Source organism: Prionailurus bengalensis, chromosome C2 (genome assembly GCF_016509475.1).
Source record: "Prionailurus bengalensis isolate Pbe53 chromosome C2, Fcat_Pben_1.1_paternal_pri, whole genome shotgun sequence".
NCBI lineage: Eukaryota > Metazoa > Chordata > Mammalia > Carnivora > Felidae > Prionailurus > Prionailurus bengalensis.
Window position 1 is genome coordinate 65,900,212 of NC_057350.1, and position 27,487 is coordinate 65,927,698.

A 27,487-nucleotide genomic window follows, 5' to 3' on the forward strand; every position below is an offset into this window, starting at 1 on the left:
AATTGGCAGTTAATCTCTTTATTGCTTTATTCATATACACATATAGATTAAATTCTCCCAACTAGAAATTATAAAACTAGTGGTTGGTTTTTAAAATATTTTTTTAATATCACAAAAATACCAGAATGAAGGTAAAATACCACTTTTTGAAAAAAATAGTACTGACACATTTATCAAATGTAATAAGTAACAATATAACTTATTTTAAATATAAATAAGCTCTTTTAGGTGTCTTCTGTTTTGTGACTACTTCTTGAGGTCTCCTTTTGATCATGTCTAAGGATTACTAATCTTAACCAAATGCAGCAACTCCCTTTTTTTTGTTTCTTAAAGTTTTTGTCAGTCTCCTACTTTTATTTCTTCCATGATTTTGTTCTGAGAGCAACCATTTAAAAGTGTACTTCTGTTTCTTAGACTATATAGCATAATTCAGTCCTTTTATAGCTACCAAAATTAAATGTTTTAAATCTAGCCATATTTGAGATACTTGGTCAACTTGCTATCCAACTTCAAATTTTCAAATGAGAATATCTGATTCCTCCAGCTTAAGTTAGGACCAAGGACCACTTCCTGGTCCACTGAGTTGTGGAAGGCAATGTCAGAGAAAGGGGAGTCATGAGTAAGTAACACAGGAGTAGCAGTTTGCCACTTTTCAATTCTCTGCTGATCTCAGAAGGATCAGAAATGCCAAGGAGGAAAAGCCACTTCAGTGATCTGAGGAAGCCCTATGGAATGCTACTTTCATTACCTCAATTTCTAAAGATAGCTTACTGTTTAGTAATACACAATAAAAACCTATCTCATTTTAAATGAGAACTTTCTCATAAATATTTTATAAATGAGGTTAAACAACATGAAGCCATTTAAGGAGATTATCAGTCCAATATGAACCAGTAGGATGTGACTATCCCTCTCCAACCTGGCTATTGTTTTGAAGTGTATAAGTCATTCATCTTACATGTTAGAGGATATTAGTTTTGGATAGGTCTTTCTCCAGAACCTGATAGAGAAGTGGGAGAGCAACAGAGGAGAGCACAAAGAAAAATGAAATACTGGCTACACATAGACAATGTTCCATCATCCTCATATTGGTATACATACCAGCATACTACCCACACATTAGAATCAGATTGCTTTTTACAACATAAAGTCCTTCAGTGTTGCATCAGATCAAGTCCATAAAGTTGGCCTGACATTGGACAAATTCTTTTTCCAGAAACGTTGTGACTGGTGTGTATGTATATATACACCAGTTAATACCACAGACCCAGACTGATGATGGAAAAGAGCACCAGACACAGGAAATCTGGGTTCTGGCTCTGGCCTTGATCATTCAGGTCACCTCCTGGGCCTTGATGTCCTTGTCATTAACAAGTATTTTCAAATGTCTCTTCCAGGCTCACCCAATTCTGTGTTTCTAAATTCTTTGACCAAGCCTACCAGAGCTACTAATGTTCCCACTGTATTCCACTAGTCACTTTCTGCAGAGCCACTGAAATGAAGAGGCTCCTAGGAAACAGATACATGAAGTACAAGGTGGGATAATCCTGGCCATCTGAGGAAATTCAAAGAGGTCAATCTAAGATGGAGGTGGGACCTGAGGAAACAAACAAATAAAATACTTTAAACCCTAAATCCCCAAAGGAAGAAAACATTTTAAAATTTTATATTTTGTATCACATAGGTGCTCCCAAATTGAGGGGGCATTGTAGATATTAATCTTGATGGCTAAAGAATATAAAGGGAAGTCTGAATTATGGGAGAATTTAGGACAAGTCTGACAATTTCTGATACATGAAATGTCAGACAAATATTAAGCACCAGTTATCAACCAAACTATTGATCAAGGCAATACTCTTCTACCTATGAGGCAAACAGACATATCAGGCATGGTTGTTCTCAATAAGCCTACAATTTAGTAAAGAATATAAGACACAGCATGTGAAAATAAACCCGGGATGGAATGTGATGTGCTCAAGATAGCACTGCTACAGCAGTTCAAAGGCATTGTTGCTTGAACTGGACAAGATGGCCATGTAGAAGACTGGACCCATGGCTTCAATATGAGGTATCAGCCAACTGAGCAGAAGACTGTTAATAAGGGAAGTCAGGGAAGCTCTAGGTAATCACAGAACTGAGGGGGACATCCTGGACAGAGCATCCGAAGGAAGTTGTAAAGAAAACAGGATAGGAAACTGAGAGACTATTGTGGGGAAATGTGTATAGGCTGCTATGGTGTGAAAGGAACCGGAGCTTAATGCCCAGTTTGAGTTCTGGCTTTGCTCCTTGCCTGCCCGACCTTGGGAAAATCACTCAGCCTGTGGAAGGGTGCCTCAGGTTTCTTTCCTATAAAATGGATGTAAAGAACTTGCTCATAGAGATTTTTATAAGACTAAAATGAAATAATGCTTTTGTAAAACAAAATCTATTATATAAATCTCAGGTGTTGTGTTTAATTTCATTTTGTTTTGTAAAGGTAACTCCATAGACTCGTTTCTTTTTTTTTTTCCCCCTGTGAAAACATCTTTATTTCTTCAATGATAGTAACACTATAGAAAGTTACATTCATACTAATAGCCCAAAGGCACCAGCCTATTTCAGAGAGGTTCATACATTGCATAGAAGACTAGATTCAGTGAATTCATGGGCCTCCTCACTAGCTTACAACTATGCATTTTCTGCTATTCTTGTTTCATCTTTCCCTATGCCTACCCAAATTTTAATTTCTTCAGATAATTTTAAATCCTAGGTAGCACATCATTTTATGTGCAGATGCTTGAGTATGTATGTATTTCTCATAGGTGATGCTTATGTTAGCATAATTACAGCATTATCATATCTAACAAGATTAATAAACAATTCATTAACATCTAACATACAGATGGTGTTCAATTTTCTCCAATTACCTAAAAAATGTATTTTGACAATTGGCTTGTTTGAATCACAGAGTAAACAAGAAACAAATGTTACTTTTCATTCATATGTCTCAGGTTTCTTTTGATCTATAACACCCCTTTCTATGCCATTTACTTGTTGAAGAAATTGGGTCATTTGTCTTATAATTTCTCACATCCTGGATTTGGCTGACTCTATCTTCATGGTGTCTTCAACATGTTTTTTTTATCTGCCATATTTCCTGCGAGTTCACAGTTAATGATTCAGCAGAGAGACTCGCATTTCTTATACTTTTTCACCCTAACTTCGTAAGTCAAAACGGAACTGTTTATGGAGGCTATCAACCACCCTGGATCTGGTATCAGTCTCTTGGATTCTAATGTTTCTCTTACTGAAAAGAACTGGGTAGTTTAGGATAATACAAAATTGATGTAAGTTAATACTGTGACTCAAAAAAAGCTGATGTTGTGTTAGGCTTCCTTAACATAAAGAACATTTCAGATCCCAGATAGTAATTTTCTCATTGTATGTAGAATTAGACCATATCTAAAGTCCTGGACTCCATTTGTTGACATTTAGTGTATTCACATGAAGCTTCTGGAACTACTACATGGAGAACAGTTGAAAGAACTGAGAATGTTTATACTAAAGAGATCAACTGAAATGTGGAAAGTTCAAAGTCTTCAAACTTTTCAAGGCATGGGGGGGGTCTCTTCTGAGTTTTTAAGTGGGAAAAATGACATGGAGAAGTGATTATGAAATTTAGCTCTGTTACTGGGTTAGTAGGATGGCTCTATAAGAGGCAGGGAGACCAAAGAGGATGTTACTGAGGTGGTACAGAGTGACCAGTAAGTGACCCCAATCAGTGTCCATCAGTGAAGGATACAGGGGAAAAGGAATGATCAGCACAAGGAGCTGGGCCAGGAATATTCAAGATGCATTTAAAGTAGTGTTTTATAGGTAATGAAAGACACCGAGTTGACTGACAAGAGGGAGACATTTCAACATGGCAGAGAAAGAACAGCAGAGAAAGAAGTTATACAATAAGCAAGTCGTATGTGGGGAGAAGAGATGCCAATCACCTGTTTAGAGTAACCTGAATTAGGTTTTTAATTCAGGTTAGTAGTAGTAGGTGAAAGAGCTTAAATTTGGTGCTGAGAGGAAGAAGGCGCTGTGCCTCATAATCCATGTATCTCATATATTCCACCCTAGTAGAGAAGAGCTAAAGAGGCTACCTCCAGATGCTCTGCTCATACAGTGGTTCTGCAGAATCTATGTAGACAGGTGAGATCTTTTCCATTTCCACACTCTCCCCATTTCTCTTTGTCTCCACCTTGCAGCAGGTCCTTGAAAACAAGCACAAACAATAAAGATTTAGATAGGTTAGTTTCCCTTAAATGGTGCCCATATATCTCAGCAAGCCTTTGCTGGGTTAGAACTAGGTCAGTGGTTCTTAAACCAGGGAGATTTCTAACCACCCCCTCCCCCCACAGCTTCCCTGGAACATTTGTAATGTAATAGGGACATTTTTGGTTGTCACAACTGGGGCAGGGATGCTACTGGCATATAGTGAGTAGAGCCTAGAGATGCTGCTAAATATGCTACAATGCACAGAACAGAACCCTAAAACAAAGAATTATCTGGCCCCAAATGTCAGTAGTATTAAGAATGGGAAATCCTGAACTAGAGGGGTAAGGCTGGGCAGTCTGTATCAAAATCATCCTTGAGCCCACCAGACCTTTTTATCCTATCTGTGGGATGAGTCTTAGCCCCAAACCTTGGCATTCTGACTTTCTCCAATTGAAAATCAAAGATTAGAATATCACTTTGCATCAGAAATGTCTTCAAATTAGTTAGCAGGCCTCAGCATCTCCAAGAAAATATAAAGTTAGGGGGGGAAATAAAAGGACTAAACTAGAATGTGTCTTGAGGGGAGTGATTGCTCATACTTGTAACTCCAGTGCCTAGTAGAGAACGGGGCACATAGTAGGTGTCCTAGAAACGTCTGTCCAGTGGATGAACAGAACTTGGTGAGACACATAAATGAGACACTAAAGTTTCCATAAAACGGGAGGAGGCTATAACCGAGGCTAAAACCTCAGAGAGACGCTGACCCATACTGATGGAGTTTGGGCTTCCAGGAATCAAGGTCAGAATGATAGTACGATAGTACTTACTGTGGACTAGGCATCTTAAGGTAAGTGCAGTGATCACAACAATCCCACTTACTACTGAGCTCAGGATAATGATCCAGAGCTGATTATTAGAAGGCTGTGGCTCTGCTGTGGAGGGAAAAGAAGAGTGTCAGCTCTCATGTGTTTCCACCTGCCATATTCTATGCCTGTTATGTTGACACAACTATAGAGTATTTCACTGCTTTCTCTGCTCATCCACTGTGCAGCTGCTAGCATTTTTCTTGCGTAACTCTTTGATCGGACACATATTTGTGGGCAACTAATATCCAGATGTCAGATATTAAGTGTGAAAAAGACATTTTGGAAGTTGCATTTACTGAGTTAAACTGACATGAAAAAGATTCTAAGGAGATACTTTAACAGCATTCTTGTCTTTATATCTCATTTTTATAGCTGATATAACTATGTGTTATTAATAATTATTTGACATTATGTTCTAGATATGCCTTATTTTTCTTTTTCTAGATCTGTCATGCCTTTTCCCTTTCTCTTAGCACATTCTCTTAACACACACACACACACACCTCACAGTGGCTGCCTAAAGCTACAGGAGTTCTTTTGCATTTATTTTCAGATACACATTTAATTTTCACCGTCCAGCCTAGAGCTTCTGGAAGGATAGAAGAGGCATAGCAAAGAACTAAGAGTAGCTGTGGTTTGGTATTAGGTGGGGTCATCCTGGAGGGGAGCTCTGCAAACCAGCTAGCAGCTGTAGAACACAGAACAGAGAGAACAGAGGGACACAGGGAACAATGTGGGTGGAGAGGAGACAGGGATGTGGGACTGCTGTCTGTCCCTGCTGATCAGGAGCAGTAGCTACGTTGTTTATTCTTTAGTAGTTAGAATGGCATCTAGAGAAAGGACAGGGACACAAAAGAAATATTAGCAGCTCATCTTCTGACTTCTCTGGAATAGTTTACTAATCAATATTGAACATTTGCTAACTTTTTGCTTTTTCATTTTTCTGATGAAAATGAGAGGGTAAATGTTGGTCTTCAGCTTATTCTCATCAGCATGTGGCCCAGTTGAAGCCTCCTCCTCCTTGGACTTCTATGACACCACCTTCTTCTCCTTCTGTTTGTTCCGACTCCGTTTCCTTCGTAGGCTCTTCCTCCTCTTGTTCTTCAAATACCGTTGCTCTCATGGTTCCATCTGTGGTCCCATTCTCTGGCCCCAGTCTTCCTGGGTGATCTCATCCACACCCAAGATTTAAAATGTCATCTGATTTGTAAATCTGCATATCATATTTCTGATCTCATTTCTGAACTCCAGATTTGAATTTCCAGCTGCCAACTAGGTGGCTGGATGCTAGCATTTCCACCTGATTTAAACTGAACTCAATATATTCTTTCCAAAGCATATCTTCCACCTATATTCACCCATCTCAGTGAACAGCAACACCATTAGTTACCTAAATAAGAGTAAAGGCTTCTTTTTGTGCTCACTTCCCAGCAGGTCCCCATGGACTTTCTATTCTGTATTCAGGATACCTCTGCAATTGGTTCCTTTCCCCAAAATCTCATGCAGCAACTGCTTTAGTTCAGGTTTTTCTTCTTGCCCACCTTAGTAGTCTACATTTGGTCTCTTTGCCTCTGGTTTCCTAGGCTCTAATAATAACTACACATTCTGCCCCAGTAATCATTCTAAAATGCACATTTGATTATAGTGCTCCTGCCACTTAGACACTAGGGAACTTTGGTTTTCTTTAGATTGCATGAAGATGCGTGATTACCAGGATTGGCCTCAAACGACCAGAATGACAAGGGGGCTCTGGTTATTATCCTGGGAGTCTAAAAGTTTCAGATTCCGACTCACTCCTGGCTTCCACTCAGAAGGAAGGCCACTTCCCATCCATCCTCAAGCCTCAGGCAGCCTAGAAAGAGGATGTTTGAGAGAAAAAAGGAGGAACTAGTCGCGGCAAACTGGCTCTGTCATGATGCCAGTTAGGAACCTAGTACATGTGCCACAGAGCAGACTCAGAACCCTAACTGCAGAGTTATGTGAGACATCTACCCGTGCTTATCAGACACACCATGAGTGGGATGCCCTGATTTACCCCCTTCCACAAACCTATGTGCCTTCCACTGTATCAAGGGTTAACCAATTTGGCAGATCCAGACTCAAAGAATCATGGACCCAATCTGTTTCATTAATAAATATGTGTGTATGGGGCGCCTGGGTGGCGCAGTCGGTTGAGCGTCCGACTTCAGCCAGGTCACGATCTCGCGGTCTGTGAGTTCGAGCCCCATGTCAGGCTCTGGGCTGATGGCTCAGAGCCTGGAGCCTGTTTCCGATTCTGTGTCTCCCTCTCTCTCTGCTCCTCCCCCGTTCATGCTCTGTCTCTCTCTGTCCCAAAAAAAATAAATAAACGTTGAAAAAAAAAATTAAAAAAAAAATAAATGTGTGTTTTTCATTAATAAATTAATGAATTTAATAAATAAATTTTAATTTATTTAATAAATAAATTTTAACTAATAAATTAACTAACTTTTATTTTATTTTTTTATTTTAGAGAGAGAGTAAGCTTGCGAGCAGGGGAGAGGGGCAGAGGGAGAAAGAGAGAATCTTAAGCAGGCTCCACGCTAAGTGTTAAGCATGACATGCGTCCTCAAACCTATGACCCTGGGATCATGACCTAAGCCAAAGTCAAGAGTTGGACACTCAACTGACTAAGCTACCCAGGTGCCCCTGGGTGTATTTTTTTTGAGTGGGTACTTACATAGTAAAGCTTCACTTACATTGACTTATAATATTTCTATGAACTGTATGCCTAATTTTTGTTTGTTTATGCAGTCAGCCCTTGACCAGCCACAAATGCATTATTTGCTTTTGACTCTTAATGATGACTATAGTTCAATAAATGAGATTTAAAGTATTGATATACTAAAGCTCTCTGACCATCAAGGCTAGTATCTCTCAAGATGCTTAATAGCTGATAACTACTTAATAAAGATTGAATGAACAAAGAAATGAACAAACACATGTACTTAATCATCTTTCCATTAATTGTTGTAACTGTAGACCAAAGAGGGTAAAGAGCTAGTATTTTTCATTAGACAGAAAAGGGATACTGTTCATCCTTAGCCTGAGGGAAGAATTGAGAGAAGGCATATTAGGGAAAAGATGATAAAGCTGGGTGGTCTAAATCATCTTTAAATAGCAGCTCCATCCTTTTATTTGAATGGGCTACATTCTGTTTCCTGTAAGTTAGCAAATTACAGGCCAAACCTGTCCTACTCCCTCTTTTTTAGAATAAACTTTTGTTTGAACACAGCCATAGCCTTCATTTATGTCTTGTCTATGGCAGCTTCCATGCTGTAAAATTGAGCAAAATTGAGTTGGTGCCAGCCAGAGACCATATGACCTACAAAGACTAAAATATTTACTGAAATATTACTTTTCTGAAAATATTTGCCAATTACTGTCCTAAAATATCATATACATTCATAGTCCAAATATAATGTCCAAAATAAGATAACTGAAGCTATTACCCTTCTGTGGACTACTTACTCCCTGCCTTAATCACAATAATCTAAAATTGATTAAATAATGATATATTAATAAAGTGAAAAGTAATGCTGAATTAATAAGCTATATGATTCAAACCTCATTTTTATAAATTTTTTAGAACACATAAAAGATGATTGAAAGAAATGAGCTTGGACTATTAATAAAAACATGTCAAAACTGTGTTTGCATTTGAACTAATTTTCCCAGGAAATTTTATCTCATTACCTATTGAGAAAAATAATGAATGAGTTCACCTCAAGAAGGAAAGATCTACAGTAAATCTAGCTCATTAGCTAGAATGAGCTACTAGACCATCTAAAATATCTCCTCTATTATAAGTAAAGATAAGAGGAAGACACGCTATACATTATATATTATACTATGTATCCATGTGCCACTCAGTGTATATCAGATTCAGTATATTGTTTATTACTATGCATCCACAAAACATGTCATTAGGAGTGGGCTCAGGGGGTGAGGGAGAGGCCTGCTGGTCTTCCATATAATCAGCCATAGAAGTTAGACACTTATTTCAAGTATCTGAGTTCTGTAATAACCTACTAAGGGTTTAACATGCATAAATTGATACAAGCCCAGCTTTTCCCATTTTATATTTTCAAATGATTTCACCTCTTGGGGACAGAAAATTCTGTATGTTTACTACCTGAAGGGTAAAGTATTTGGTCATGGTGTTTCGGCAAAAATGACCTTCTTTTCAGGCATTGTCCTCAAGTACCTTGTCATTTACCTTCTTTACCAGACTTGGTTCTGAATGAACCAGTAGTTCTTAAAAGGCACATTCACCCACAAAAGACAATTATTTGACACCATGGGACAATGGGAAGGAGGTACCCAAAAAGAAAGCACCAAAGCCCTAACGGCAAGTCCAAAGAAGGACAAATTTTAGTGCTTTCGATATCAACACTATTGTTACAATGACTTCCTAAGCTGGCCACTTGATATTTGGATGTCTCAATTTTAGAAAGTTTATTTTAAAAACAATTAGTCTAGTAACATTATGGTCACACGTTATACAGTGACCTTAAGTCACCATAACATTTGTGGGTCTAAAAATACTACAGGAAATGCTATCAAAGTCAGTATGCATAATTCTACAATATATCTGGCTGAGTTATTTTCTTTTTAGATTTTACATAGTAGAAACTCCCCAGAACAATGTTACTTACATTTTTGCCAGTTGAAGATCTGTGATACTATTAAGTTTCCATACTTGACAAGACACAGGAAGCTATGGTTGTTTGTCATATTGAAATCCAGTTCACTGCTAATAGTGTAGAGCTCAGTTTCAGGATCTTGGGAAACTGTTGTGTTGATGGCATTTAATTCTTCTTCATTTTCCAACCAGGAGAGGTGAGGCTTTGGAAAACCTCCAGAAGTTAAGCACATTATCCTTTTGATGTTATGAGATGGATTTCCAAGATCAGTTATACTAGGGACAGGGAAGTCAGCTAAAGAAAGAACAAGGATGTAAGTACATATTGTTATGTATTGGGGGTGGGGTGGGAGAAGTGAGGTTGTTGTTTTTTTTTTTAAATAAATTATCTGGGTTTAATAAGAATAATAAAATGAGATATAATTTACAACTTCCCACAAATCATTAATACTTCTGTATGATCCAAAGATTAACTTTGGTTTGAATTGGGTATAACAATTCTTCATCACTTTTTTTTTAAAGATCTCTACACCCCATGTGGTACTCGAACTCATGACCCTGAGATCAAGAGCCACATGCTCTTCCGACTGAACCAGCCAGGCACCCCAATTCTTCATCACTTTTGATGGAGGTAGGAGACCACTTATAGAAAGAAGTAGATTTATATGAATAGATATAGACATAGTATTTGCGTTTGTAAGCAGTGAAGAGAAAAATAATAGACAACATTTATTGAACTCTTAATGTTTTTTAGGTCTGGACACTATTTCATTTCATCTCTACAAAAACCCTAGGAGGCAGGTATACATCAAGAAAGACCAAGTATCAGCAATTTCATATGATTTAACCTAATTTACATTTTATAATCAGATTGAGGTTGAGAGAAATCATGAGTAAGTGGCAAAACTGGGGTATCAATTCAAATTTTTCTGATACCAGAACCTTCCTTTTCTTCCTCTTCTCTTCTCTTGCCTGCTTTTTCTTCTCTTTTCCTTTCCTGCCTTTCTTTTCTTCCCTTTCTTCCTAATATTTGAGGTAGATAAAATGGCTTTTATTGATCTATTTATTAATTAGTACTGTAAAAAACACCCACGAAAGCCAGCACATCCAACTTGAAAGCCAGCACATTGACTGTAACTTATGCAAATCTAGTTGTATGGTCACGCCTTTGTTGTCTCCCTATTTCCCACACTTGAGATAACCACTACTCTAAATTTTCTTTAGCATGCTCTTACTTTTTCAAAAGTAGTCTTTAATAAGATAAACCTCTGTCCAAATTGTACAACACTGAGCCTGTGATCTCAACCACTATACTTTGCTGACTCCCTTGCTGTTCTGATATGTGTTACAAGGACAGAAGAGACTTCCTAGCATTCCTCTGAGATACTTGAGGCACTCTTTCATTTGTATATTTGACTCCCAATGAGATACGAAAGCATATACAAAACAAAGCATGGTGAAATGACTGCAGAGAACATGGGAGAAAGCTCCTTTACCCGTTTTCTTCCTTATTCTTAGGCCTAAAGAAATTTATACTTCTCAGCCTGAATGTGGGGAACCAAGCCCCAGATACTTCATCCCATCCATACAGTTAGTTTTCTTTTCACAATTTGGAGTTCCACAAAGAGGTGTAGTATAGCATAATAGTAATCAACAGCAGGTTTTTTGTTTTTTTTTTTTAAGAGTTTATTTAGAAAGTATCATTGGGATGCCTGGGTGGCTCAGTCGATTAAGCGTCCGACTCTTGATCTCAGCTCAGGTCTTGATCTCAGGGTCATGATTTCAAGCTCCGCATGGGCATTGGGCTCTGTGCTGGGTGTGACGCCTACTTAAAAAAAAAAAAAGTATCACAATGTAAACAAATTGTGCCACTTGGATTTTCTTTTAATACAAGACAAACAATGCAAAACTGAAGCCACTCATGAGGTCTGTGCTTTTCCAGAAAGTTGGGGTTTTTGAAAAGACCATCTGTGAACCATACATGATTACTAAAGATTCCTTTAAGGCACAGACTGGCCAAGATCCAACAGCAAGCTTTAAAACCAGTTTTGCCCTTTAACACTGGGCCAATCGCTTAACCACTTTCGGTTTTACTTTGCTCATCTGTAAGATGGGGATAATAACACTTGCCTTCCAGGGTTGTAAGCATTAAATGACATCATTAATATAAATCATAAAGCACAGAGCCTGACACACAGGAAATCAGTTAATAGACTGACTTAGGTGGGTCTCAAATTTGCCCTCTTAGATGAGCTCCCTTGTTTATATCAAGTTGCTCAGGGGAAAACTTCCCAAACCGCCTGGCAGAACTGTGAATAATAAGAGAAAGGGGAAGTTATGTCAAGTGATTAGAATTGCCAGGAAAAAGAAAAGCTTGCATTTGGTTGGAGGTGAAGTCACCTTTTTTGAATCAACTCTGTCTCTAAATTAAGTTTGACATTTTCCTGAACCATTTTTAGTTTGACATTTCTACTTCTTAAATTTATCTTATAAGATGAGATCATTACAATGGTAGCTGACATCAAGAATATTCCCTTTGTAGGGCACATGGGTGGCTCAGTCTGTGGAGCATGCAACTCTTGATCTTGAGGTTGTAAGTTCAAGGCCCAAGGTGGGTGTAGAGGTTACTTAAAATCTTAAAAAAAAAAAAAAAAGAATATTCCCTTTATTTCTTATAACATCATTGTTATGTGTTTTAACCTGGAATAACAAATCCAAGTAACTCATATCCTAAATTATGATTCATGTTCATTTCTGCATGCTGCTTTTCTGAGAGATACTTAACCACAAGAATATTAAAAATATTCTACCTATTAAAAACCATCTTTGCAAGGTCTCGCTAGGCTTAGAACAGCCTCAGCTATCTCCTATCGCTTCAGGGAGGTGATCCATATCAAGTAATAGTACTTAAGGCCTTGCAAGACTGTGAACTATCAAAGAATTACTCCTTTGTATCTCATTTTAATGAATTAACCCATGTTTTCACCAATCTTAATGGGTAGGGTAAAAATATCTTACTGGAAGAAGAGGTGCACATATGTTAGAAAGCTAAAAATCTGTTATCCTAGTTAATCTGTTAACTAGTATAGCTATTTCCTCCAAATGCTGGTTAATGGAGGCTTTTATATACTGCTATGCTGATATAATATCATTTTGTAATCTTAGGCAAATGTAGAAAAACCAACTTGTCCTGGTTAGCCTGAGATTTTCCCAGGTTTGGCACTGAAAACCTCTCATTTGAGGAAAATTCTCAGTCTTAGGCAAAGTGGGACAGTGATCACCCTTGTCAAACAAGTGATTATTTAATTTCTTGTTTCTCAAACTGTGGTCCATACCATACAGGCATCACTGTGCCATACCGTACCATACAGTAGCCATATAGGCATCACTTGGTAGTCTGTTGGCACAGAATTGAAGATCCAACCCCAGACCTACTGAATTTGACTCTGCGTTTTAATAAGATCTCCAAGTGATTCATAGGAACCTTAACATTTGAGAAGCACTGCTCTAACTGACTGAGATGGAAAAATCAGAATTGATTGGTTCTGAGTCAAATGAAGCAAGTGAAGCTTCCCTTTTTGTCTTCCCCTTTCTGACTTTTGTGCCTACCACGGCACCCCCTCCCGGCCCTTTTGAGGCCCCTAGCACTCTCGTGTTGCCTTCTTGGCTGACCTTGGTCTCCTGCTGTAGTCTTGCACTCCCTGAGACTCCGACTCTTTTCCCTCTTGGGTTTTATTCTTCATCCTTCTATCAAAATGCACCTTTTGGGATGAGCACTAGGTGTTGTATGGAAACCAATTTGACAATAAATTTCATATATTGAAAAAAAAATTTTTTAAATGTACATAGTCCTAAGTCAACTTCCCATTAGGTATTCCATTAAAGGAAGGACTATAGCCAATGCGTTAACTAATACAGGTTAATATGTTTGTGGTGCTACCTCCTCCCCAGGTAAAACATTTTCATTTTTAACAGAGATCTCATAGGGGGAAAAGTGCTGAAACTAAGCAGGAGCAGCAATAATGGTGGGGATTCTCAGAATCAATGCAGGTTAGAATTTTGGAGAAGGTGGGCTTTGAAGAACACCTAAAATCACACCCCTATATAATTATTGCTGTCTTCATGAGTAGGGAGTACAGAGTGAGGTTTAAGATAATTCTATACAACTGGCTCACTTCCTAAGCTTTAACTGTGATTTGGGTGCTAAAGTGAAAGATTCAAAATAGCTGCAGACTGCAGAGAAGAATAGTGAAGAATTTGCCAAGGATCCACTTACATGATCTGTTATCAAGGTTAATGATTATCTTTCATTAAGTAATAGGTTTAGTTTCCACTAAAGGCCCAAGTGTCCAGGAAGAAAAAGAAATGTGTTTGAATTTCAAGTATGAGGGAATGGTCAAGGGCTGTAATTTCTCAGCAAGGGGCTCAGGCTATGTTAGTATCCTCTAGAACTACCACCTGTGATAAACGCAAGATTCCTTCCTATCCAAGAAATGCTTGCCTTCACGATAGACGTATAAGTAGGACTTTGATTTATGAATTTTCTTCCCGGCTACATAAATTATGTATCCAATCCTCTAATGTCTAACTTTGTAGGAATAACCATTAGATGTGAGCCTCAAATATAATAATAAATATAAATAATATAGTAGCCATAGTAATAGGCATTCAAATACTATTTGAAAAATATTTATGCCTGCATTGTTCTTATGCCTTTCAATATACTTTCACAAGAATATATTACTGGAGCAAGAGCAGTTAATAGTACAGCTACATCAAATCAAATGTGTCCCCTTATGATTCAGAAGGCACTTCAGGATGACTGCCATGAATTTGGACTGTCAAAATGCAAGAAATACACACTAATCAATATTTCTAGAATGTCTTGAGAGATCACTTAGGGTTTATTGTAACATTACAGACTTACTTAACCCTAAATGCAGATACATCCCTCCTTGGTAACATTTTCAATGTTTCAATACTCCTAAATCAATAGGAGTATGTCTTTAAGGGCATCAGCAGTCTGCCAGTTTATAGTAAATCAGAAAAATCCCACTGACCTCTGACCAATAACATCACCGAAGTCAGGTGTTTCACTTTGTAAGACCCTTTTTCAATCTTTTGAATGATACAGGTGTATTTGCCATTGTCTGACAGGCGCAGAGCCATGATCACAATGGAGTGGTTATCGGTGACGTCAGTGAATGTGCGGTTCTTGTACTTGGGCCACACTTGTACTTTGCCAGACATGACAGCCAACACCATTTCATCATCCTTTTGCCAATAGATTCGAATTTCCGTCAGTTCTTTGGTGGAAATGTTGTAATCACAGGATAGTACTGCTACTTCTTCCACTGTCTTGTTCACCTGGATGATACCTAAGGAGAGGCAGAAAGAAAAGATTTTGTATTTATTAAATTTGGACTCCTACACAAGCAGGAATTCAGAGTTGTCAATAACAAAACTCAAGGTGTTGTACCTAGTGACTAAGCATGATCAGAGAACTCAGTTTGATTTTGATCATTTTGGTCCCCAGAGCTATTTTTTTTATTGTGGTTTAAAAATGTAAAATAGCAATCCCCATCAAAATAACACCAGTATTCTTCACAGAGCTAGAATAAAGAATTCTAAAATGTGTATGGAACCACAAAAGACCCTGAATAGCCAAAGTAATATTGAAGAAGAAGACTAAAGCTGGAGGCATCACAATCCCAGACTTTAGCCTCTACTACAAAGCTGTAATCATCAAGACAGTATGGTACTGACACAAAAACAGACACTTAGATCAATGGAATAGAATAGAGAACCCAGAAATGGACCCACAAACATATGGCCAATTAATCTCTGACAAAGCAGGAAAGAATATCCAATGGAATAAAGACAGTCTCTTCAGCAAGTGGTGCTGGGAAAACTGGACAGCAACATGCAGAAAAATGAACCTGGACCACATTCTTACACCATACACAAAAATAAACTCAAAATGGATAAGAGACCTAAACATAAGACAGGAAGCCATCAAAATCCTCAAGGAGAAAGCAGGCAAAAACCTCTCTGACCTTGGCCTCAGCAACTTCTTACTCAACATGTCTCCGGAGGCAAGGGAAACAAAAGCAAAAATTAACTACTGGGACCTCATCAAAATAAAAAGCTTCTGCACAGTGAAGGAAACAATCAGCAAAACTAAAAGGTGACCGACAGAATGGGAGAAGATATTTGCAAATGACATATCAGATAAAGGGTTAGTATCCAAAATCTACAAAGAACTTCTCAAACTCAACACCCAAAAAACAATCCAGTGAAGAAATGGGCAAAAGACATGAATAGACACTTCTCCAAAGAAGACATCCAGATGGCCAACCAACACATGAAAAAATGCTCAACATCACTCATCATCAGGGAAATACAAATCAAAACCACAATGAGATACCACCTCACACCTGTCAGAATGGCTAACATTAACAACTCAGGCAACAACAGATGTTGGTGAGGATGCGGAGAAAAAGGATCTCTTTTGCACTGCTGGTGGGAACGCAAACTGATGCAGCCACTCTGGAAAACAGTATGGAGGTTCCTCAAAAAATTAAAACTAGAACTACCCTATGACCCAGCAACTGCACTTCTAGGTATTTACCAAGGAATACAGGTGTGCTGCTTTGAAGGGGCACAAGCACCCCAATGTTTATAGCAGCACTATCAACAATAGCCAAAGTATGGAAAGAGCCCAAATGTCCATCGAGGGATGAATGGATAAAGAAGATGTGGTTTATATATACAATGGAGTATTACTTAGCAATCAAAAAGAATGAAATCTTGCCATTTGCAACTTTGTGGATGGAACTAGAAGGTATTATGCTAAGTGAAATTAGCCAGTCAGATAAAGACAAATATCATATGACTTCACTCATATGAGGAATTTAAGATACAAAACAGATGAACATAAAGGAAAGAAAGCAAAAATAATATAAAAACAGGGAGGGGGACAAAACATAAGAGACTTTTAAATATAGAGAACAAACAGAGGGTTACTGGAGGGGTTGTCGGAGGGGGCATGGGCTAAATGGGTAAGGGGTTTAAGGAATCTACTCCTGAAATTATTGTTGTACCATATGCTAACTAACTTGGATGTAAATTAAAAAATAAATACATTCTAAAAAAATAAAATAATGTAAACTATACCATCTTAACCATTTTTAAGTGTACAGTTTAGTAGTATTATGTATATTCACATTGTTGTGAAACAGATCTCCAGAACTTTTCATCTTGCAAATCTGGAACTCTGTATGCATTTCTTTTTTTTTTTTTTTTTACCTCTTGGTAACCACCACTTAATGTTCTGTTTCTATGAATTTGACTACTTTAGATACTGCATATAACTGGAATCGTATAGTATTTTCTTTTTGTAACTGGCATATTTCACTTAGCATAGTGTCCTCAAGTTTCATACATGTTTTAGCATGTACCAGAATCTCTTCCCTTTTTAAGGAATAATAAGGTAATGATAATATTCCATCATATGTATATACTCCATTTTCTTTTCCATTCATCTGTCGATGGACAGTGAGGGAGAAGGTCCACTAGTCCCAGGAAAAGGAGGACTTTAGGCAACCTAGCATATGAATGCTAAGTATGGGTACACAATGTACTCAGCCCGATGAGGAATATGGAAATCATTGGACTGTGAGATCTTAAAAGGACTTCCATGTCAGTTCATTTTGGTTGTCTTATTTATAGGTGAGAAAACTAAGCCCAGAAGAGGAAGCTGCCCCTGTTTTACACTTTCTGGCCCAGACCTTTCAGGCCACTCTCCTTGTTTATTGTTTTCCCCAACTTTAGGCCCCGGTTCCAGGATTAAGTAGGCCAGCACTGCCCACACCCCCAGCCAGACCCCACCATTGAACATTTTTGCTTTGAGAAGCACGGTCGTTTTTGTTCCAGGCCTGGAATGAACTCATGACTTCAGGCTGAATTTACTCCCCTCATCTCCACCAGACAAGGTTTAGTGTGCACCTCCCCCCTCCCCCCCAGACTATTTTTATCCTTTTCAGCAATGCTAAATGGATCTATATCCGGTCCTTATCTTTTCAGCTATCTGCAATCCATGTGACAGTTACCCTATTAGAGGGTCCCATTTAAAACATTCTGCCCATTTTCCCATCAGTATATTCCAGAAATACCAACATTTCAGTATCCAAACTCCACCTTTTTGTTAGCTCCTAAGCGTTTATCAGTAGCACCAAACTCCCCTGGCAGACTATATTTTCTGATTTTTTTGGTTCAGAAGGCGTGGCCGTTCTTCCTATGCTCTGCTTGACCTACAAGCAGAGTCCCCCAAGCCCAAGCTCTTTCACTAGCCACTCCCTCCCCCACCAATGCTATCATGTCCCATATCCCCCAGAGCCACATGGCATCCCCTATCAAAGGATCCAGTCTCCAGTCCCTCTCTCTTCTTAGATAGCATGATCATGGAGCACGAGCACCTCTCTACCTCAACAGCTGTTCTTTAGGCCTTCATCAGATTGGACATGGGCCCCCCACAGCATTAGGAAGTAAGTTTTTTAATGGCGGGTATCTTCAGAGCAGTGTGAGGAAACTCCCAATGATCTCAGGCACCCCTTTTGGCAATTGCACAGAACGCTGCCACCCCCAGCTTTAGGGAGCATAACTGAGAAAGTGAAGAAATGAAAAGATATACTTCAGAGGAGCACATAATAGATAAATAACCTGAGTTCTTTTTTTGTCTAATGTTTATTGTCTAATGTTTATTTATTTGGGGGAGGGGGTGCGCAGCACGAGTGGGGGTGGGGCAGAGAGAGAAAATCCCAGGCAAGCTTCAGGCTGTCAGCACAGAGCCCGATGTAGGGCTCTAACCCCCAAAATCGTGAGATCATGACCTGAGTGGAGATCAAAAGCTGGACGGTCAACCGACTGAGCCACCCGGGTGCCCCAACCTGAGCTCTTTTGAGAAAGATACAGCAGAGGGCACCTGGGTGGCTCAGTCAGTTAAGGGTCTGTTGGCTTTTGGTTTGGGCTCAGGTCATGACAATGCTTTGTGAGTTCAAGGTCCGCTTTGGGCTCTGTGCTGACAGTGCAGAGACTGCTTGGGATTCTGTCTCTCTCCCTCTGCCCCTCCCCCGCATGCATGCACGCACACTCTCTCTCTTTCTGTCTCTCAAAATAAATAAATAAACTTTATATTAAAAAAATACAGCAGAAGCAAACTGATATGTAGGAGCATCAACTACGGATTCCTACTGACTTGGATTCTAGTCCCAGCTCAGCCACTTGCTGATTAATCCAATTCCTCATCAGTAAAAAGTATGTAATACCTACCTCTCAGAATCACTGTAAAATTAAATTCAATTAAATGATATAAATGGAAAAGTCCCTAGTACATGGCAGGTCTTCTATAAGACTTTTCCTTTCCTTCCCCAACTCTTGCTCCCAACTTCTACCCTGTGGTCCTTTCATTTCACTCAGGGGTTACGTCAGATACACAGGATTCTGGTCTTGCTATTGGCCATTACAGATACCACGACAGAAAGCAGCTCATTCATCTGAGATTCTAAATAGGGTCTTTCCCTATGATCTGTTTGTTCCCACCCGAAAAGAATCCAGGATTTCTAAGTAATTTTTACATGTGGTGACATTAGCAAAAGAGGAATCTCAGGGGCACATAGATGGCTCAGTCAGTTGAGTGTCTGACTCTTGATTTCAGTTCAGGTCCCAGTTCAATCCCAGGGTCGTGGGATTGAGCCCTTCAGTGTGGAGCCTGCTTAAGATTCTCTCTTTCTCTCCCTCTACCCCTTTCCCTTGCTCACTCTTCCTCTCTCTAAAATAAAAAAATAAAAATAACAAAAATGAAAAAAAGAGGAATCTTAACTGAAAATAAGATACTTTGACTAATGACTTTTTTTTTAATTAAAAAAAGGTTTTTTTTGGTTGTTAATTAAGTAGGCTCCACGCCCAATGTGGGGCTTGAACTCACAACCCTGAGATCAAGAGTCATGTGCTCTATTGACTGAGCCAGGCAAGCACCCCTTCAATGATGACTCTTAAGGAGTTTTTGTCCAGCCATCTGAGGAGAAGTGTGGGTGTCTCTCTAAAGGTCAGTAACCATCAATGGGATCCTTAATGTTCCTATGTGAACTCCTCTCACCACACACTCATGCTGAAGAAGAACCAGACTGAAAAGAGGAACCAAAAATCTTCTGGGCAATTTGGAAATTCCACCGGGACCCAGCTTCCATACTCAGGGCTGCTACATGCAGACAATTAAAAGGTCTCTGAAGTGTTTTGTGTGCTTCAGTGGCTCTGGAGGGGAGAGTCAGGTCCCTGAAATCTGAGTATTACTACCTAAAACCTAGTTGAATTTTGACCTTGCTTCACTATTTTACAGATGGGCACAACAACACTTACCTAACAAAGCGGGCATGAGGATTCTGTGAGGTAACACACAGAAGATACCTCTGCAGTTGTGGGCATATGACAGGTGTACCATTGCCTTCCCCAGACATCCACACAGCCCAGTTCCTCATTTCCCTTTGTCAGGGAGCCCTTCTTTGACTCTCTTTAACCAGTGCCCTCCTCCCAGACCTCATCCATGCTGCTCCTCATTAGTCCCTTGCCCTGATTTACTTCTCTTCAAGTTTATCTTCAGCAGCAGTTACTTCTGAGGCTATGGGAACGAGGGGGGGGGCTATATCTGTTTAGTTTATCATTATATCCACAGAATCTAGAACAGGGACTGGCCCAAAGTAGGCACTCGATAAATATTTACTGAATGCATGACTAGGCATCAGGAGATGAGATCTGCCTCCATCGGTTTTTGCACATTAGAATCATAACCTCGGACAAATTGGTTCCTTGGGAATCTCTACAAAAGGGGCATAATACATTCTCTACTAAAACTTTACATAATTATCACGGGGATTATATGATGTAAATCATATAATACCCAGATGTAAAAGTGCTAAGTTAATTGTAACACACTATACAGAAATTTTAAACTTAATTTTCTCTCATTTCCTTAATTAACTTTCCTGTCATGTGCAGCATGTGATTTATTGAATCACACCCAGGACAGGCCAGAATCACTGTGGTAACTGGCTGACATCCGGACTGAGCCAAGTGCCCACAGTTGGGCAGAACAGATTAAATCCCCATGTGTTGGGCTCTATGTTAGCTCACTGGGACTTGAGAGTGCTTTTTAAGTAAAGATGTTCCCTAATTCTAAAGGAAACACACTAAATTTAGAAAGAATGGAAAATATAGAAACACCTAAAAGTTATAGATATAACCCCACCATCTAGAGATTTACTGCTAATGGTCTGTGTATATCTTTCCAATGGAAGTGACCTTTGGGGACACTTGTAAGTACTTTTCATGAAGGGAACCAGCACACCTGGGGCTCCTGTTGGCCTTGGGCTTGGTGCTGGGAACACAAGGGGGAGAAGTATCTGCTCTCCAGCAGCTAACAGATTTCAGACTTGTTACCTGATTTTTTCCATTGCTCCTGACTTTCTCTTCTCTTGAGACCCAGCCTATGCACTCTGTATAAAGTCTGACCCTTTTGTGTCTCTAAACAGTACTTAAATCTTTAAAAAGCTCAGGGACATTGAATATCAGAGTTCTCACAGCAAGAACTGTGACTTCTAGGACCCTTGGCCAGCAGCGCTCAGACAATACATGACAGGAAGAGTGTCTGTGGTGCATTGAGGGCCTTCTTTTCCCTGTGGCTCAGTTTTCCTCATGCCATAAACTTACGGGCAACACCTTTCTTATGTCCCTGGCCCACTCCTACCAAAGGCCTCTCCACTCCCCTTAGAGCTGTGCTTACCTGAAGATATCCCACCTCAGAGAAAGCTGCCTGACAAGGTCAGCCCCTCTGAAAGCGACCGTGTTAGATCCTCTGCCTTATAAATACCAGTTTCTGGGGGTGCCAGAAACTGGGGGTGCCAACTTCTCAGTTGGTTAAGCATTTGACTTCGGCTCAGGTCATGATCTCACAGTTTGTGGGTTTGAGTCCTGCGTCAGGCTCTGTGCTGACAACTCAGAGTCTGGAGCCTGCTTTGGATTCTGTGTCTGCCTCTCTCTCTGTCCCTCCCCTGCTTGCACTCTGTCTCTCTCTCAGAAATAAAACAAACATTTAAAAAATTTAAAAATAAATAAATACATACATACATACCAGTTTCTGGAGTACATGAGTTTTTAGTTTTGCCTCCACAGACCAAACCAGAAGTGGAGACCAGGAGAGGAAGGTGTGTGCCAAATCCCTTTCCCTGAAGCAAAGGCCTCCATAATCTCACCCAGTCTTGCCTCCCACAGGACATGCTCAGCTCCTAGCTGCACCCAGTCTGGCAAACTCTCCCCGATTCTACATCACACACACCCTCCGATTCCCCCATCTCCCTCTGACTCCAGTCTCTTCATCAAAGCTGTCTATAACAGCCTCCTGACAGGTTTCACACAATCGCTCTGTCAGCCCTACAAGCCATTCTTTCTGCTCTAGCAACACTTTTTTTTTTTTTTTGTAACGTCATTTCAGAACTTTACTACTCAAACTGAAGGGCTGTGGCCCAACAGTGTCGGCATCACCCGACTGCTTGTTAAAAAATGCAGAATCTCAGGCCCCTCCCTGACCCACCTAGGCAGAAACTGTATTTTTCAAAAAATATACAGGCTTTATTTTAGAGCAGTTTTAGGTTCATAGCAAAATGAATAGAAAGTACAGAGAGTTCCTGTATACTCCATCTTGTCCATGCACACAGCTTCCCCTACCATCAACATCCTATGCCAGAGGGTACATTTGTGACAATCGATGAACCCACATTAACACATTATCACCAAAGTCTGCACTTTACTTTAGGGATCATTCTTGACACTATACATCCTATGGGTTTTGACAAACGTAAAACGACATGTATCCACCATTACAGTATCATACTGAGTCTTTTCACTGCCCTAAAAATCTCCTGCTTTTGACAAGGCCCCCAGGTGATTGATATGTATCATCGAGGTGTGAGCAGCACTAGTATAGACCATGTCTCAACTCCTTAAAACACTTCCATGGCTTCCCAGTACGCTCTAAATAACATTCAGATTCCTGACCATGGCCTTCAAGCCCCATGGAATCTGGTCCCTGCCTCCGCCTGCCCCAACACCAGCCGCTTTCACTTTCCTGCTCCTTTGTTTCCTCCACATGCTGCTCTCCCACCTTCACCCAGATCTCCCTCACCACTCTCTCCTGGCAGAGGAAGACATTGCTTGTTGCTCATACATTCATTTGAGTGATTCTTTGATTGATTTTCACGTTCTTCCTAATGACTATAACTTCCATGAAGACAACAGCCACACCAATTTTGCTCGCAACTTGTCCCCGGGACCAAGAAAAGTCTCCTGTACATAGGAGATGCTCAACATTTGTTGAATTAATAAATGAGTAAACAAAAGGAAGACCGCTTGTGCCAGACTCATCCTTACCTTTGTGCCTTTGTCTGTGCTGTTGTCCTACTCAGAATTCTCTCATCATCGCCCATCCTCCACCAGAAGCCTGCCCAGCTGCCCCAGCCCGCCCCGGTCTTAGGCTCTTACAGTCAGAACCAGGCCCTTCACTGCTCTTTACTTGCCTGTGGGTTACTTTTGCCTTCTCCAACTAACACACTCAAATCTCTTAGAGGACAGGATTCCCAGGCACAGTTTTTAAGTACATAGTAGGTGTTCAAGCATGAGAAGTTCATGGATTTGTTTGTTGACTCAGTACAGCAACAAAGAAATCTGGCTGTAGCTATAGGACAAAGTGCTTTCCTAAATATTTTTCTTTAGCTCAAAGATCATCTCCTTCCACTTGCCTCTAATTTTCCTGTTATAATTGCTAAAACTCTGGTTTTAATTTTATATTCTCCTTTTCATTGGTTCCCACACACACACATATTTCCAGGAAGCCTGTATAAGTTTCCTTCTAAGTATTTTTAAACTCTTTAGACTCCCCAGGAGACTTGAAGGTGCTCCCCTAACTTACCAGAAGAAAACTGAAACTGTTGGAAAGGTCATATAACTGCCAAATATATATAATATCTGATGCATAAATTGTGAAACTTAAGTCACAGTTCTCTGGATTCAGCAACCATGTGAAATAGCAAAATTTCCAGCCCAGGACAGAAAATATACGACGACCACCACTGCGGGCCAGTAATCCATGTGCCCAAACTCCTCTCCCCATCCACCTGCCTCCTTCCCTCACACTTAGATATTCTGGGTGATGCCTGCAGTGCAGACATGCTTTAAGTTAGCAGCTTTTAAGACCTTTTAAGGACCTTTGATGTCAGGCTCTTTGCAAACCGGCAAACCATGCTGAAGCCAGATTCTTCTCTTTACTTTGGGGAAACCAGGTAGTATGCTGTTCAGCAGAAAGAAGATATTTTGTTTGGATTTTAAAAATAAAGTCAGAACCATCCTTCAGCAGGATGAGCCCTGCTCTTCTCAACAGCCTCCCAAATCCAGCCCCCGAAGGTTAGCTTGCAGGGTGACAGAAGGGGGCAGCACAGAAAACACCACCACCTAAACTTTGAAGCAGCAAACTCAGTCAAGTTCCTGAAAGTTCCTTACCTGAACAGAAGTAAAAAAGACTAGCTAGCATCAAGAGCGGAAAGAGCTTGGGATATGGGTGCTTCAGTAGTGGTGTTTTCCACTTAGCTGCGTGATCCATGGCTTTTGCTGCGTAGGGCAGAGAATGAAAACAATTTCAAACCAAGTTAGACATGGGTAATTCCCAGCAAGCACAAGGCAGGAACAGAAGACAATTCAATCATCTCATACAGAGGGTTCTCCTGTGACATTTGCAAAAACACACCATGAATGGTGTACCTGGGTCTCCAAACTCCTGAATATAAAAGGTTGTGGGTTTATTTTCACAACCTGGAAAGGAAAAAGAGTCACCCAGGAAGGAAGGTCGGCCTAGTATGGGTTGTAAAACTCCCTAGTTGCCTGCCTGAAATGAGTCGGCGATCTTAATCTGAGAAACTTCTAAAGCAGACAATCTTGTGGGAAAAGCAAAGGTTGGGGGAACTCCAAGGAGGTAACCCTGCCTTGTACATGTTCCCCAAACTAATCACAGCTCTCCCATAGAATGGCTCTGTTTATGGAGATGATTAAGACTTTGGGTAAAAGCACAGAGAACTACAAGGGCAGTCAATATCGGTTAGCCAAAGTTCTGGTGTTCTTCAAAACATACCAAGAAACACAAAATATTGGTGAGGGCATAGTTTGTCCAAGGCAGTACTTAAGTTACGAAAGTACTTCCTTCTCAATACATTAACATATACATATACATATATATATATACACAGACATATATATATATATATATATATATATATATATGTCTGTGTATATATATATATGTATATATAAAAACAAAGACATGTCTTAAAGGGGTAGAGGATCTGAATCAACAGATTCAGATAGAAAACAGATTCAGATAGAAAAATCTATCAGTAGAAAGGGAAAAGACATATTGCAAATATTACTTAGTTATATTATGTACTATAATGTGAGTAAGCTGAGTTTTTTCAGTAAATGTATCAAAACTTAGAACTGAAATAGAATGCTGTGCTTCAATGTGATCTTCTGAGGTTGCCACCACAGACATAGTCCAATGCTACCCAGAGGACATTTGAGCCTCCTCTTTGGGAACCACCCCAGAGGTCATTTTCCAGCCACCCTTAATTGTTTGTTTTATTAGCCACGCTCCATTTTAAACAGGATTAGCTTGGATTCATTTATTCATCAGAATTTTATAAGCCATAATTCTGGTGATGATTCTCCAACTATGCTGGGAAGCCTCAGCCTCCTATGGGAATGAGACCCCGGTAGGCTCCTTTGGAAATAGTATGCATCTTGGAGATAGGAGTGATGGTATGTTTGTTTAAAAAGCAGTCAGATTGGGGTGCCTGGGTGGTTCAGTTGGTTAACGGTCTGACTCTTGGTTTGGGCTCAGGTCATGACCTCACAGTTTGTGAGTTCAAATCCTGCATCAGGCTCTGCACTGGCAGTGCGGAACCTGCTTGGGATTCTCTCTTTCCTGCTCCCTCTCTCAAAATAAATAAGTAAACTTAAGAAAAAAAAAAAAAGCAGTCATGTTATTGGTAACTATTCCTACCAAGCTATCCCACGTTAAGATAATATTAAATGTACTTACCTGCTGAAGAACAATTGTTCTTTTTCTCTTGTGTTAAAAAAATCAAAGGATGAGGCCCCAGTTCTGAGATGTTCTTTTCTTGCTGTCTCCAAAATAATGGCAAGTTTCTCAGTTTTTCTTTGGGTGATATATCTTCCAACTTCCTTTTACTCCCTAGAAGATCTGATGTTCTTCACCAGAAATGTTTAAGTCAAAGCAAGGGATGGGTAGGGTGTTACGTATGATTTGAGGAAGCTTGCTCAGCTTTCCCTTTTTATCAGCATCTCCTCAGAGGGTGTGGCCTAGACCAACCACACAGCCCCTCCCTCACTACCTCACACAAACCAGTAGTCTCAAGGGGAGAGAAGACTGCATTGGGCAGCCTGGGGGAGCCATTGGCTTTGGCGGTAGACAGACTGTGAGCTTTGTGGGCCAGTTGTTTCTGTGTCGGTCTCAAGTTTTGTTTTAGCACCCAGAGTTACCCCTCTCTACTCATGGCCCTGCCACTGCAGGAGTGGGCCATCTACCTCATATATAGTGGCCACTTTTTGGAGAGTGCTGGGCTCAACAGGCCACCCTTAACAGCACTCCCACCCCTCCACCTCAGCTACCTTCACAGAAGAGACTTCCGGCAGCCATGCTGGACAGGATTGCAGTTACTGTAGCCATGGTTGAGGGCACCTCAGGTGAGCACAGTGATAGAACCAAGGCATAGGATGAAGAAGGTTTTAGTACTCACCCACCCCTTCTGTTTCAATCAGCCTTCTACCCCTGTATAGAATTCTGGAGCATTCTGTAGGTAAACAGCTGACTCATGCTGGTGCAGCCGACCTGTTTTGCACATTTCACAGTTTGCTTCTGCCCCTGGAGCTTCTCTGTTGCTTTGGCATGGGGAGTTTTGTGCTTGAACATGTGCAGCCTGGGAATTTGGGGGTAGTTAGTGCCCGTGGGGCTACTTCTTGACCAGAGGGGGTTGGAAGCTGACAGTTTCCAGGTGGAGAGTTCTAGGAGACATTTCACGAGGTTCTCCAGAAGGTCCCAGTGGGGTTGAGTACCAGTTGCCTGCAGCAAAAGCCAACCTGGTAAAGCACCCTTGTACTGGCTTTTCTTTCTTTCCTGTCTCAATCCCCCTGTCCTATACCACTGGACTACATTCCCAATAAACTAGGCCTTTTTTTCCAGCTTTGCTTTCTGCAGAATCTAGGGTAAGGCAGGAGGGATACTCTTTCTTTTCTTTTCTTTCTTTCTTTCTTTCTTTCTTTCTTTCTTTCTTTCTTTGGGGGGGGGGAGCGAGCAGGGGAAAAGCAGAGAGAGAGAATTCCAAGCAGGCTCTGCACTGCCAGTGCAGGGATATGGTAGAGATACAATAGTTTTCTATCTAAATTTGTAGAAATGTGAGTCAATTTAGAGGAAAAAAAAAAGACAGTAAATATGATACATGAATATGGTAAACCTTGTGAATATGGTATAGAAATGTCTGAAATATTGACTTCAGGCTATTAGAAAGTAAACTTCCCTGGAAAAAAAATCACAGTTTAA

The 27,487-nt window shown here is 40.1% G+C and overlaps 1 protein-coding gene across 1 annotated transcript; it reads right to left on the reverse strand.

The window, feature by feature from the left end:
• Positions 1-1,488: 1,488 nt before the first annotated feature.
• Positions 1,489-26,559, reverse strand: CD80 (CD80 molecule). Its single transcript, XM_043594242.1, has 7 exons — positions 25,970-26,559; positions 24,379-24,486; positions 14,835-15,152; positions 9,788-10,069; positions 5,073-5,177; positions 4,131-4,241; positions 1,489-1,597 (listed from the first exon to the last, which is right to left on the reverse strand). The coding sequence occupies exons 2-6, from the start codon at positions 24,476-24,478 to the stop codon at positions 4,168-4,170; spliced, it is 879 nt and encodes a 292-aa protein (XP_043450177.1). The 5' UTR covers positions 24,479-24,486; positions 25,970-26,559; the 3' UTR covers positions 1,489-1,597; positions 4,131-4,167.
• Between the last annotated feature and the right edge of the window lie 928 nt (positions 26,560-27,487).

Coding starts and splice junctions, on each gene's coding strand:
- CD80 (XM_043594242.1), bottom strand. CDS start 24,478: ATGGATCACGCAGCTAAGTGGAAAACACCACTACTGAAGCACCCATAT. Junction 15,153..24,378: donor TCTTTTTTACTTCTGTTCAG/GTAAGGAACTTT, acceptor GCCTCTCCTTAG/GTATCATCCAGGTGAACAAG. Junction 5,178..9,787: donor GATCTTCAACTGGCAAAAAT/GTAAGTAACATT, acceptor TTCCCTCCACAG/CAGAGCCACAGCCTTCTAAT.